The sequence below is a fragment of the Pagrus pagrus genome, assembly GCF_965226575.1.
Source record: "Pagrus pagrus genome assembly, chromosome: 23".
Lineage (NCBI taxonomy): Eukaryota > Metazoa > Chordata > Actinopteri > Spariformes > Sparidae > Pagrus > Pagrus pagrus.
Genome location: NC_140205.1, coordinates 13,852,006 through 13,866,024, shown reverse-complemented (window position 1 = coordinate 13,866,024; position 14,019 = coordinate 13,852,006). Strand labels below are relative to the sequence as shown.

The window sequence follows — 14,019 nt, the reverse complement described above, 5'->3', positions numbered from 1 at the left end:
TGAGGGAGTCCTGCAGGGTCACAGTGGGCGGACAGCTGTGTGTGCATACACACACCGACACTGAAGGTCAACTGACCACACACTCACATCACATCACACAGCTCCTCGGGCCAATGTTCCAACAGTTCGGGTATCCATGTTGTGGACGGGGACGTGAGTGTATGCCCCTTTGTGATTGGCTGGCGATGTCCTGTACTCGTCCTTCACCCTGATAGTCAAGGGACGGTGCAACCGAGGAGAAATTAAAATGTTGGAGGTTTTGTTCAGTTTTTTCTACCCGAGTGGGAAATAATGCTCCTTTTCTGTAGATGTGCAGTGAAATGACACGTATTCCTGGATGTTATGCACCTCTCCTCTCGCAGCAAGCTTCATAAAAGCAGAGTGACATAAAGAAAGAAAATCACCCCAATGTGATATTTATTTTGAGTGAAATGAAGCTTATACAAAGAGACACCGGCTGTGTTGGAGCAACACGACCAGTAACGCAGGAAATGGAGCTGAAAGAGTGCGACTCCAGGCGGGAGACGTGACTCACCGATTGCACGGATGTTTAACCACCGATGTATAGAAATAAATGGATGTGGGCAGAAACAGGCCTGTCAGCGTTTAGTACAGCAAATGTGTTTATTACATGCACACAGACGACAATGATGAAACACAGTCCAATAGTTTGATTTTAACGTAAAATATTTCATGCAGTGTTTTATATGTTGCAGCACTGTTATGCCTAAATGTTGTGCAGCATTTTCAGGCCGAGCGCTGCTTTGCCGTGGAACTCCCCCGTCCAAACCAGTCCATGTATGTTAGTGAACGCCCCTTCTCCCTCCAGCCTAGAACACACCAGGACAGACATTTAAGACATTTGATATGACCGTATGGCTGAATTTGAAAAAGCTGCAACAGACCCTGACTAATGCCAAACTAGTCAAGGCATAAACTATGCAAATGTGTGACAAGGTGATGTCACAAAGTCACGGAATGAAAGGCGGGGCTACTGAAGAGGCGTTTCAGGAGCAGTGTTTTCTGTGGGAGAGAGGAGCTTCTGTTGGTGTGGACTTTGACCTTTTTAATTTTCGAGATCTTTTACATGTACAGGAACATATAACATACTGAAAGGAAGGGAAAAAATTGTTTTAATAGTAAACTATTGTTAATAGTCTTTTAACTATAATAGACAGTGGTTTGGTGCCACCGACTTGCCGCTTTGGAAATATACAACTGGAGCCATTGCTGCTTTAATCTGGTAATAAAAGACGGCTAAACCGAACCATTGCACATCAGTTAGTAGACAGCCGTACAAGTATAATTATTTGGAAACTCATAAAGGACATGTCTCTTTTCAGAGCACACTAAAGGAATGACGCAATACGTGCAGAAAATCACATCTTTTTTACCTGTTCTCACGAAATTGGCCTTTATAAGTGGAGCCATCTGGGAAGGTGTACGTCCCCGTGCCGTGGTACATGTTGTCTTTGAACTCTCCTTCGTATAAAGCACCAGAGGGATGCTGCAGGGTCCCTCTGCCATGCATCTGTGAGAGACAGAGAATAGGGGGAGAGCATGAGAGGAAATACAAGCACACAGCCATCAGAGGAGGTAGTGCACACATACTTTGTCGTCATGCCACTCTCCGATGTATGTGACACCACCTGGTGAGGTGTGTTTCCCAACACCACCCCTCATCAGCACCCCTGATGGAGACTTGCTGCACTCCCCCTCTGTGGAGAAGACAAGTTGAGACCTACAGTATGTGACAGTTATGTAAATGTGTGAAGCTGTATCATCACTCACCATATCTGTTCCCATTTGGGAAAATGTAGGACACCTTTATGGGTCCTTCCCCTGTCAACAAACACACACATTACCCTCAAGCACCTCAGCTGTCATACACAATCCCTCCCTCCTTGTCTGAGAGTGAAAATCATGCCGAATTAGACAAGCAGATAGGAAGCAGAGGAGGTGTGTGTGTGTGTGTGTGTGTGTGTGTGTGTGTGTGAGTGTGTGTGTGTGTAATCATCACAATCATCACAATCACACCTCACCAGACATCCGTGACAGCTTCCCTCGGGGCGGCAGATGGTTTGACAGAGCCGACAGGAAACGCGTCGTACCGGCCAACTTCTTGAATGTGAAAACTCAAACAACTGATTAAAAAGTTGTGAGGATGACACAAACAGTCTTCCTGCTAATTTTTGCTCGCTGTATCACCTTAAAAATAACACCCGGTGCTGACTTCTACACTAAAACAAGGAGTCTGTTTTGTACTCGAAGGGACCTGCTGTTACCATGGTTACAGGTTTGGTGCAGTAGACCTAGCTTAAAAAAGTGCTTTTTTGAGATAGCTTTAGTTTTTGTAAAAATTTAATTTTGCTAAACATATGTCGCCTTGAATGTACTGTACAGTATACATATACTGCTTAAATAATACATTTACTAATTATTTTTGTATTTCCCAGCGCGAGCGACACCGGAAAAGAAACTTTGAACCCCGGAGTTTCGACCAATCAGAGCGATGCGAGCTACCGGTGGTCGAAACAGCTGCCTCAGGTTTGTTCATACTTGTTGTGAAAGTTAAGTTTTTCAAGTACTTTTACACGGTATCACTTCTGTTATTTTTTCCATATATGCGTGGCGTTTTGAGACACTAAACCTCTCGACTTGTCTTGTGAGGAAGCCTCTCCGCTGCCTTTGTAAAACCCAGAAGTGAGGAGTGAGCTTGCTAGCCGTTAGCTTGTTAGCTAGCCGCGGCTTCGTGTACTTTTCCTGACTGACGTGCCGGTGCTGCGCCACGCACAAAAACACCACCTTATTTATCTGATAGGAGCTCTTGTCTGTGCTTTCATAAGTTGCTAACTTAACACATCAGCCAGTCATGCTTGAAGTTAAATGGCTGTCGCCCCGGTTCGCTTGTTAAGTCTGCATGCCTGGTTTGATTGCATAATTGTAGCCACCAGCGTTGTGTGTGTCAGCCACCATCTCATTGCTCGCACTTGAACTGAAGTGCCACAATGAGCCAGCCCACAGCTATGTGCGACTCTGTGCACTGCAGTGGATGTACAGTAGCAGCCTCGCTCTGCCCGGGTCCGCAGCTTTCAGCTCTGTCTCTGGTGTATCCAGGATTATTGGGAACTCCCACAGCTCAGAGGATTTATTCAAGCTATGCATTGTGTCTCTCTCCACAGATTGTTTACTGCTATGCAAGGACACTGACTGAAGGTGAGTGCACTTTGATCTGACAGCAGTGCATTTAGAGCAATCTGTGATGTGTTTGTGCTTTGAAATGTTTTATCTGTGTTGGGACAGAGACATGAGTGCGAGGAGGAGAGGTGGGAAGCCAAACCGAGGAGGGGGGAAATTTAACAAGCCAAGAGGAGGAGGTGGAGGTGGAGGAGGCGGTGGTGGTGGAGGTCGGAAAGGAGCTTCTGGTGGTCACTGGGATGACGACGACGATTTCAGCCTTGATTTTGGACCCAGTCGTCCCAGCAGGTAAACAGTCAAAGCAAGCAAATTAATTATCAGATGTAAGATTCATCACACTCCGTTCATTTTCCTCTCTTGTTCCCCTCTGTTTACTTGGCTTTGCTTCCAGACCTGGCAGAGGACGAGGTGGCGGTGGCGGTGGCGGCAGCCGTTCAGGTGGAGGAGGAGGAGGAAGAGGAAGGGGAGGAGGAGGAAGAGGAGGAGGAGGAGGAAGAGGAGGAGGAGGAGGAGGAGGAGGAAGAGGAGGAGATCGAGCCAGGGATAGCAGAGGTGGCGGTAGAGGCAGCGGCAAGGTTCTCCCAAGGTCTCTGGCGAGACCCAGGACATGCTCAAAGTCAGGTGACAGCATCAGGCCGGAGGTGAGCACCATGCCCATGCAGAGGATATTCATGACTAATGAGAACCAAGAGCAACTCAAGGAGCTGCTGCGGGATCTGCAGTCTCAGGACTTTGATGAGCCATATGAGTGAGTACATTCTACTAAGAGACTAATTGGGGATGTGTTCCTGCTGCGTGAACTCATAACTCTCATGTCCTCTCTGCGTCAGTGAGTCCGGTTCAGATTATTCGGGGGGAGAAGAGAATGGGGAGGAAGTCGATGAGTTGGACCACCGCGAGGAAGGCCAGTATTGGGAAACTAATGACGAGCCTGTGGAGAGGGCAGAGAGCCCAGTGGATGAACTGTATGAGTCTGGTGATGAAGGGCCCACTCCTGAACCTGTCATCTCGTTGTTTGCTATAGGAAAACTCGGCAGGTGATGATCAGATTTGTTTATTTCTGATGTTGGAGTTCACAGTTAACCTTATTTGATCTGGGCTGTCAGGAACTAGTTTGGTGAATATTTAGCTAATCTTCTAACCTTCATATTATCTATCCGTAGGTATGGGTTTGACAGGGAGCGCAGCAAGCAGGCACTGGAGTCCGGTGGAGGGGAATTTGGGGCTACTTTAGAACAACTCCTCCTCCGGATTTTCAGCGAGCGCTACGGCCAGAAAGCCATTTCCTCCGACGGCCTCGAAGGGGTGCCTATGGACGAGTGTTTGAGCCAGAGGCAGGAAGAAGCTCTGGCTCTAACCGCTATTTACGGTGAGCGCTTCAGTGAGCGCATTGCAAACGCGGTCTGGACAGTTACCCTGGACCTCTCGTTCCTGGCAGACAATGCCTCCAGGAACGGCAGGCACGTCGGGAGTCGAGGTGGCGATGGAGGAGTGGTAAACATTCATGATGTGTGCAGATTCTACCTGAAAGGGAAAGGCTGCCGGTTTGGGGACAAATGCAAATTCAAGCACCAGCTCCCCACTAAAGGGCGATCTGGGGCTGGTTCTCCAGACCTGACGGGCCCGAGCCAGCCCGGCTTCAGCAGCTTTTCTCCTCCCGAGTATGAACTAGAAATCCGTTTCCCCAAAGGAAACCGATACCCGTTTCAGGCCCCTATAGTCGCCTTCAGCACCACCGATGAGTCTGTTGGAGCTGCAGGGAGGCTCAGCGTGACCGAAAGATTGTTTGGAGAAGCGTTGGCTGCAGCAAAGAGCAACGAGCCTGTTGTTTACACTCTGATTACTGTATGTGAGGATGAAACCACCATTAATGAACTGCTGGCTGTTAGTCATCACAAATACAGCACGCCACCGCCTGTCGTGGTTCCTCCACCATCTCTCGCTATAGCAAAGAGCAAGAGTGTGAGGAGCAACACTTCTGAGGAAAGCAGGAGTAGTAGTGCTAGCAGCAGTAATCACATCGCCAGCAGAAGGACTGCTCCACCCAACAACCAGAGACCTGTAGATTGTGAGTTCAAAAGATTATTTACTGTCCCTAATTTCACTTGAGTTCAACACTGTTTACATTTATGGGTTGAAATGCCATCATCTCTGTCCTTACAGTGAAAGAAACAGCAGAGGCAGAGGAGCTGGATGAGAGGGATGATGAAGACGAGGATGAGGCCGTTCCGGTTGAGAGTGAGAGTTATGTCAATCTGAGGAAGAAGATGGTGACTAAGCACAACATGAAGATGGACAACCTGCTGCAAGAAAACGGCAAGCTGTGTCGAGAATTTCAAAAGAAACAGGTAAAAGAAAAAAAAAAGACTTACTGACATTGAATTTAACTTTACATCCACTCCAACAAGATGTAATTTTAATGCATCACTGTCCATCCATACTTCTCTTCACCCAGTCATCCAGGCGTTTCAGGTCCATGTTGGAGCAGAGGAGGAAACTGCCGGCTTGGCAAGAAAAGGAAAACATCCTCGACCTGTTAGACCGGTGCCAGGTGCTGGTGGTCAGCGGGATGACCGGGTGGGTCACACAGGGCAGCTTAAAGTGTTGGCAGTCATTCTATTCTTACCTTTTTCTCATTTTTACACCTTCAAACGATATGTGGAAACATTTGTGATAAAAGACACCTAAAAGAGCTCCTGGAAGACTGCATATACATACAAATATATTTAAAGAAGATGAAGAAGATTGTGTTTAATGTTTATTTTTTCTATTACCTCTCTGCAGATGCGGTAAGACCACTCAGATCCCTCAGTTCATTCTGGACGCCACATTAACCGGCCGAGCGGACGAGGTGGCCAACATCATCTGCACTCAGCCACGCCGCATATCTGCCATCTCTGTGGCCCAGAGAGTGGCACAGGAGCGGGCAGAGTGTCTGGGCAACTCAGTGGGCTACCAGATCCGCCTGGAGAGTGTCAGGGTACGACGGGCACAATGACATGTACATATAGTATACAGGATATTAAGCCATCTGCTTTAAGTCACTGGTTCCAAAGGATTTTGAAATATATGCAACATAATCTATTTTTAAGTCTTATTCTTACTATGTGTAGCCATGCTTTATATTATAAAATAATTACTTATACATTATCCCTGACTACTTTCTTCTGCCAGACATCCGCCACCAGACTGCTGTACTGCACCACAGGTGTGTTACTGAGGAGACTGGAGGGTGAGGCGGACCTCACGGGCGTCACACACGTTATTGTGGATGAGGTGCACGAGCGAACGGAGGAGAGGTGAGATTACAGAAAGTGTGCATTCAAGCTATTTTTCATGCATTTTGAGTTGTTGTTTTATTTTGTAATGTAGTCGATCTCAAACGTTAGCTTTTCACTGGGTTATAAAAATGTACCAAAGGACAAAAACCTTGTTGGCTGTTTTTTTTTTTTTTGGTCACTGTCTGTCTCTCTATTTCATCTTTTCCTCGTCAGTGACTTCCTGCTGTTGGTGTTAAAAGACCTGATCGTGCAGAGGCCTGACCTGAAGATCATTCTAATGAGTGCCACGCTTAACGCCAACCTCTTCTCTGAGTATTTTTACAACTGTCCCGCTGTCCACATACCAGGTAAATTCCCGCTCATGGTATCTGTTTTAGACATGATATGCATATCACATGTTCAACCCAAACACCTTATTTCGTAGATTTTTTTCCATTCAGTGAATTTCCCTCATTTCAGGACGTACTTTTCCTGTCGACCAGTTTTTCCTTGAAGATGCCATCGCTAAAGCCCGGTGAGTACATCCTCCTTCACTTGGACAAATGTTTAAGCGAAATGATACTGACGGATCACATACGAGAAAGGAAACAAACACGCAGGGAGAGACGAGAGGTCCAGGTCCAAAATATCATAATTGTCTTTCTTTACCAGCTATGTCATTGAGGATGGCAGCCCTTACATGCGCTCAGGGAAACAGAATTCATCTTCCACAAGCGGACGAGGAGGCAGAGTAGAGCAGAGGGACTTGGTGGACGACTTGGGCGATGACATGTGGAACTTCATGTCTTTCTGTAAGAAGGACTTTGTCAAAGACTCTGTTCCAGACCAGCAGCTCGGCCTGCAGGAGCTCACAGTCAGATACAAAGGTGAGTTTTTAACAGTTATCCTTAACTGAAGTAACCTCTTTTATGGGTTATTTAAGTGTAAAGCTTAAACTGTACCTCCTTGGTCTTAAAATAAATGTTATTTATTTATTTTTAGACACTAAGAAGTCTGTGCTGAAGACCATCGCTGCAATGGACCTGGACAAGATCAACATGGACCTGGTGGAGAGCCTGCTGGAGTGGATTGTAGATGGAAAACACGACTACCCTCCAGGTAAGAGGCTAGTCGAGGTACATTCAAAACTCTGAGGAATCTTTATTGTGGACTTTATGGTGGGTATAACCTTTCGGTTTCTGTGTCCAGGTGCGGTGCTCGTGTTTCTGCCAGGCCTGGCTGAGATCAAGATGCTCTACGAGCAGCTCATGTCCAACAGAATGTTTAACAACAGGGGCGCCACCAGGTCTGTGACTACAGTCGTGTGTGCATTCTGCAAATTTAATTCCTGTTATTGTCGAATTGTCATAGTAATTTGGGGAAACAAACACTGGCTACTTGTCACATGCTGACTAATGTGGCTGTCCTTTCCCCTTGTTAGGTGTGCGGTGTACCCGCTCCACTCCACCTTGTCCAATGAGGAGCAGCAGGCAGTTTTCAACCGGCCGAAAGAGGGCGTCACAAAGATTATCATCTCCACAAACATCGCTGAGACCTCGGTAACCATTGACGACGTGGTTTATGTCATCGACTCCGGCAAGATGAAGGAGAAACGGTAACAGTATTTTATTGCACAGTGGTTGTGACTTGGAGCACGTATTTGCTGTCACACACAACATACACAGTATTTTTTCTAATTAGTTTCAGAGCTTCATGTTTTTAAAATCTCCATGTGTTATATTTTTCTTCAGGTACGATGCAACTAAAAGCATGGAGAGCCTGGAGGACTCGTGGGTGTCTCGAGCCAACGCGCTGCAGAGGAAGGGTCGAGCGGGTCGCGTGGCCTCGGGCGTCTGCTTCCACCTCTTCACCAGCCACTGCTTCCAACACCAGCTGGCTGAGCAACAGCTGCCTGAGATCCAGAGAGTGCCTCTTGAGCAGCTCTGCCTCCGGTAGATCCATCTGTTTGCTCTTTGCAAAACGCCATCCTGCTTTGTTGTCTCTGTAAATACAAATAATAGAGGCTCGTGACCGGATTTACGCTCGTATATGGAGGGGAATCTGGGCCAATAGAAGATCTTCTTCCCTGTAGCACCATGTCGGATGTTAGGATATGCATAAACAATATTACCCTCCCCTTGTATTCACCATTCCCCCCTCTCTCCGACAGAATCAAGATCCTGGACGTTTTTGCCGAGCAGACGCTGGAGTCTGTCTTCACTCGGCTCATCGAGCCCCCGGCTATAGGAAGCTTGGACGCGGCCAAGCAGCGTTTGCGGGACCTGGGAGCTCTGACTGAGGATGAGAAGCTGACCCCGCTGGGCTACCACCTGGCCTGCCTGCCCGTCGACGTGCGCATTGGGAAACTCATGCTGTTCGGTGCCATCTTTCGCTGTCTCGACCCAGCACTCACCATCGCTGCCAGTCTGGCCTTCAAATCACCATTTGTAAGACACCATTTGCCACTGTTGAGATACCATATGCGTCACATTTTGGCATCACAGAACTAGTTTTGGCTTGATCTTTGTGTTATTTTTTAGTGGAGAAGAAAGTCTTCAAAATGTGGAAAAGCTTCTATAACTGTTGTCCCATCTCTGTTTTCCAGGTGTCTCCGTGGGACAAACGGGAAGAAGCCAATGAGAAGAAACAAGCCTTTGCCTTGGCCAGTAGTGACCATCTAGCTTTGTTACAGGCATACAAGGTACTGACTGGACTCAAGCACACAAAATCAGTGTTTTGTTAAATGTAAAAATGCTTTTCAAATGATGGATGTGATGGATTTTCCCTGTCCTGCAGGGATGGTGCTGTGCTGCAAAGAACGGCCACCAGGCCGGCTACGTTTACTGCAGGGAGAACTTCCTGTCTTGGCGAGGCTTACAGGTTTTTTATTTTTGCTTCACATCAAAATAACTGACATGAATCTAGTAACTCAGGTTTATTGTGTTCTTCTTTTGTGAAAGTGGTCCAAGAAAAATGCCTTTCTTTGAAAAAAAGAATCTCTGTTGTGACGTGTGCAGGAGATCGCCAGTCTGAAGAGGCAGTTTGCTGAGCTGTTGTCTGACATTGGCTTCATCAAAGAGGGACTGAGGGCCAGGATGATAGAGCGCACAAGCTCTAAAGGCACGGATGGTGTTCTGGAGGCGACTGGCCGGGAGGTAACACACATAAAAACAAGCATAGTAGTGCTGGAAGTGTTTTTTTCTTCTTCCAATACATGTTGATATATAGGTTGTATAATACCGCTTTGTCCTCTCCAGGCTAACTTGAATGCTGAAAACATCCGGCTGATGTCTGCAATGCTTTGTGCTGCCCTCTATCCCAATGTGGTCCAGGTGTGTATCCATTCTTTGTAGTCACTGAATAAGAAAGTGAAGCTTGTGATAACGCCTCTTCTTGCACACTCACTATCCTGTGTTCGATCCTCTCGTTCCAGGTTCGAGCTCCTCAGGGGAATTACAAGATGACCAGCAAAGGAGCGATGAAGATGCAGCCCAAAGCCAACGAGCTCCGCTTCATGACCAAGAACGACGGCTGTGTCCACGTGCACCCCTCGTCCGTCAACTACACGGTGAGATACAAGAGAAAGGGTATCGTCTTGTAGCGAACGGCTAGTTGGAGCGACAAGCCTCCTCACTCTTCTTTGTGTTCCAGGTTCGCCACTACAACAGCCCCTACCTGGTTTACCACGAGAAGGTCAAAACGAGCCGCGTCTTCATCAGGGACTGCAGCATGGTGTCCGTGTACCCGCTAGTGCTGTTCGGAGGCGGGCAGGTCAACATGGAGCTGCACAAGGGAGAGTTCGTCATCTCGCTCGACGATGGCTGGATCCGGTTCGCCGCCGCCTCTCATCAGGTCAGGAATAACAGAGATCTAATTGTTCAGAGTTCAATTATGAAAAATGCAGAACAATACTGTGCAAGCAAAACAAATTACACACATGAGCGTGTCTCTGTAAATATGTGCGTATGTGTGTCACTCAGGTGGCTGAGCTGGTGAAAGAGCTGCGCTGGGAGCTGGACCAGCTGCTGGAGGACAAAATCAGGAACCCGAGCATGGACCTGTGCAGCTGCCCCCGCGGCTCCCGCATCATCCACATGATCGTGCACCTCATCTCTACTCAGTAGCTCTGCTACTTGACGCCCACTTTTCACCCCTTTAGTCACCCTCAAGGGCTTAAATGCATGGAGCTCTGCAGTGAAAATGTCGTCTTGCTCCTGCATCACTGCCACAAAGTGAATTTAATAACATGTCGCTCCATTATTTAGAGAAATGCGGGTCAACAACCGTGAACCTGGTTATTATTTGTGTTGTATCAAGATCAGCAGGGTAGATACCGGACTTGAAGTGAAGGTCTGTGGTTGGAGTACAGTCACCACACCATCCTGCTGCCACCACCTGATAATTCAGTGTCAGTTTACACATACAAAACAAAGCTATTGTGTTGCTGCACTCGAGGCTTTTTAAAGCAGAAATTGCCTTCAAAGAGAATAATGCATCTGTGCCGGTGATCCACAAACCTCCATCATTGTTATCGCTGGAATGAAGCGCTTCTTTTCACAGGTCTTATGACGACAATAGAACTTTTGGATGCCACACTACTACTGTATGTGCAGTAAATTGGCGCACACCTGATTGTCGAATTATGATGTCATTTGAATACAGTGCATATTTATTTTGGGTTGTGCGTGTCTCACTCACAACGGAGAAGTTTCTTGGGTCCATATTGGATTTCTTCTTAATTCTCACAGTGGCTGCACACTTGTTACGGTTGTGAATATTTTCTTTATATTGCATGACTGAGAGATCCAAGAGCTTCTGCATGGTATCTGGTTGTTTTACATTTACATGAATGTATTTAAACGTCACAGTGATGTAAAAAAAAAAAAAAATGCATTTTCACAATGTGGGAGTGCAAGGGCTTTTTAAAATCTGGAGAATTTGGTGAGAATTGCCAAAGAATTTGAAAGCTTATTGTCTTAAAAAGTGATGAATTCCACTGCACAAAAATAAAAAACGACTGACTGACTGTTGGCTCCTCTTCTCTTCTCTTACTGAGTGTTGTGTTGTGTTTGAAGCCGTCTTGGATGCAACAAAAGAATTTACAGGCTTGTGGGTGAGGCCAACCCCTTCATTCATGAGCGGGTCCGTCCTGTCTCTACGACAACAGGGCATAAACAAATAGGGTATCACTGTCCCAGTTGAAGCCATTCAGTTGCCACTTACAACAGTGCCAAGTCCAGAACAGGTAAGATAAACGCATGTATTTTAAATTTGTGATTATTTCAAGAGCTGAAGGTGTTTTGAGAACGCTCCATGTGCTGCCTAGCTGTTAAATGATCAAAAACTGTTAATTATAGCATTCTTCTGTGTACAAATCTCATTTTACAGATGGGTAAATGATCTCTCATCATATTGGAAGCGACCTTGACATCTTTCATTATGGTTAAGTATATGTAACATTATACTATTATACAGGACAACCCAAACTATTCAATGTAGTAGAGGAATCAAACCTAATTGGAATAAACTATTTTCTTCAAAGCCCACCAAATCCAGGAAATCAAGGTCCCACAGTTCAAGGCCCGCCAAGAAGACTGGGAGTCCAAAAACACCCAAAAAGAGGTCTGCTAGTGCCAAGTCCTCCAAGACAGAGGTGGACATCCTCAGCCCGGCAGCCATGGAGAATGTCTACTACATCGCTCACAACGCGGTGGACTGTCTGGAGTTCAGAGGCTTTGGTCGGACACATTCAAATAAGAAGAAGAAAAAGAAGAAGGGAACGAAACGGAAGAAGAAAAAGTAGAACATTTCTGCCAAACCTGAGAGGAAATTTCCCTTTTTTGTTACATTCAAATACCTTGCTGATGGCACCATCTGGTGGACACAATTTGTAATGACAAGTTCAACTGCAAGAACCAGTGCAATGCAGTAATATGAACGCTTTCTTTTTCTTTAACAAATTCATATAAAACTGTAAAATTGTGCCAGTAAATCTTGACTTCACTCACGAGGCAGAGACTTAAGAATTCATTATCAACAACTTTATTGTAAAAGTTTGGCAGTTGTTATGGATAAAGCTGGAAGCTTGCGAAGGAAGTGTTTAAACTTTGTGTAATGCAACACAGAACAGCTTCTATTGGGTTTCAATTTGGAGAACATTATTTACACCTAATGTGGAGATAATGAGCGACATGTGCAAGTTAAAAACACCACAGTGCATCCCAGAAAAGGCCAGACAACAGTGCCATGATACTGGACTTAAAGTGATCCCACCAGTGAGTTGTAATATTCTTTAAATCCAGTCTTTTTTTTTGCACAATTTATCTTATAAAAATAGGCTACAATGAGAACACGCCTCTAAAACTAAAAAGGAAGAAACAAATGCGGTTCCAGGCACTGTTAATATTCTCATACATATTTTACATTTTCAACCCTTATATGAAATGTATGCTTGTTATATAATAACCCTGTAAAATAAATAGTTTCTCTCCAGAGTCCTTCTTGTTCGTGCTTGCAGCATGGTCCCGCTTCGGTCACTCTGGGGGCTTCTTCTTGGCCTCCACGTCTTTTTTAAAGGCTTCGATCTTCTTGGCTATGTTGGGAACCTAGAGAGGGAAATGCAGTACAGTCACTACAACCTTGATACACATATGCAGATGCCAGTTTATTAGGTACACTTAACTCAAAGTAGTGCAGTGTAATACAAAGTTCTGCAATAAATCCTCCCTTTATGATGGCTGTGATTGATCCAACTTTAATCTGAAAAGCATTACACTGAGAGCTGTTTTTAATCTTAGGTCCACACTACTTTTATCAATAATAAAGGCCTTATTATTGATCATAAAGTTGATGTACGTCATTGGAGGGAATAAATAGCTCCTGCAGGACCAGACCAGGCAGACACCTTTGGTTTGTCCAATGGAGGGCGTGGTAGAGATGAGTCCGTGTGACAAGCAGACAACTTCAGGTTGAAATCAAATCAAGATCAGATTAAATCAAACTTACATCATAGTTTTGAGCCAGGTACATCCCCACAACATTTCCCAAGGTGAAGCCAGCCTGGAAGACAAACAACACATGTCATTTTAAGGCCGAAAATATCTGACTTACTGATAAAGTAACATCGCAGAAGTTTCACACGAACGTTAATTAAAGTGACTTTAACGAGGTGACACAGTTAACTATTATCTTTATGGTGGGTGACAGCTTCTTTACAGCTTTGTTTTCAGAAAACTGACACTGACAAGACATTAACAGACAGTTATCTTTAGGCTAACAAGTTAGCTTGGCTAGCTTCTCATCTGTCAGCATCCTGTCAAACGTCGATGTCATGCATTTTAACGTCGATTAAACTCACCAGGAATTGTAGCATTGTGAATAACGAAGGATTAGCAGCAACTGACCAACTTACTGACACAAAATCAGGTAGTAAGTTGAAGGTTGGGGAGGAAACCAACCGAGTTACTGTGCTAACGAAGCTAGCCCGTCATCAACAACGCGTATACGCATGCGCGCGAAAATACACTCTCGCGTTATTTCAGGAGCACGTACGCTGTAGTCT

The 14,019-nt window shown here is 45.7% G+C and overlaps 2 protein-coding genes and 1 long non-coding RNA gene across 3 annotated transcripts; 1 reads left to right on the top strand and 2 right to left on the bottom strand.

The window, feature by feature from the left end:
- Positions 1–599: 599 nt before the first annotated feature.
- morn2 (MORN repeat containing 2) lies at positions 600–2,304 on the bottom strand. Its single transcript, XM_084345771.1, has 5 exons — positions 2,043–2,304; positions 1,792–1,842; positions 1,612–1,718; positions 1,395–1,531; positions 600–830 (listed from the first exon to the last, which is right to left on the bottom strand). The coding sequence occupies exons 1-5, from the start codon at positions 2,047–2,049 to the stop codon at positions 728–730; spliced, it is 405 nt and encodes a 134-aa protein (XP_084201897.1). The 5' UTR covers positions 2,050–2,304; the 3' UTR covers positions 600–727.
- A 1,402-nt stretch (positions 2,305–3,706) lies between these two features.
- On the top strand, positions 3,707–11,484 carry dhx57 (DEAH (Asp-Glu-Ala-Asp/His) box polypeptide 57). Its single transcript, XM_084345763.1, has 22 exons — positions 3,707–3,946; positions 4,029–4,235; positions 4,362–5,266; positions 5,362–5,546; positions 5,654–5,775; positions 5,983–6,178; positions 6,373–6,497; positions 6,693–6,826; positions 6,939–6,993; positions 7,131–7,345; positions 7,461–7,577; positions 7,668–7,764; positions 7,900–8,073; positions 8,210–8,410; positions 8,629–8,905; positions 9,064–9,159; positions 9,255–9,338; positions 9,476–9,613; positions 9,716–9,790; positions 9,892–10,026; positions 10,110–10,310; positions 10,439–11,484. Exons 1-22 carry the CDS (start codon positions 3,849–3,851, stop codon positions 10,580–10,582), a joined length of 3,981 nt encoding a protein of 1,326 aa, XP_084201889.1. The 5' UTR covers positions 3,707–3,848; the 3' UTR covers positions 10,583–11,484.
- A 1,000-nt stretch (positions 11,485–12,484) lies between these two features.
- Positions 12,485–13,970, bottom strand: LOC311252372. Its single transcript, XR_014621519.1, has 3 exons — positions 13,816–13,970; positions 13,464–13,517; positions 12,485–13,063 (listed from the first exon to the last, which is right to left on the bottom strand). It is a non-coding gene; the product is annotated as an uncharacterized lncRNA (long non-coding RNA).
- Positions 13,971–14,019: the final 49 nt, after the last annotated feature.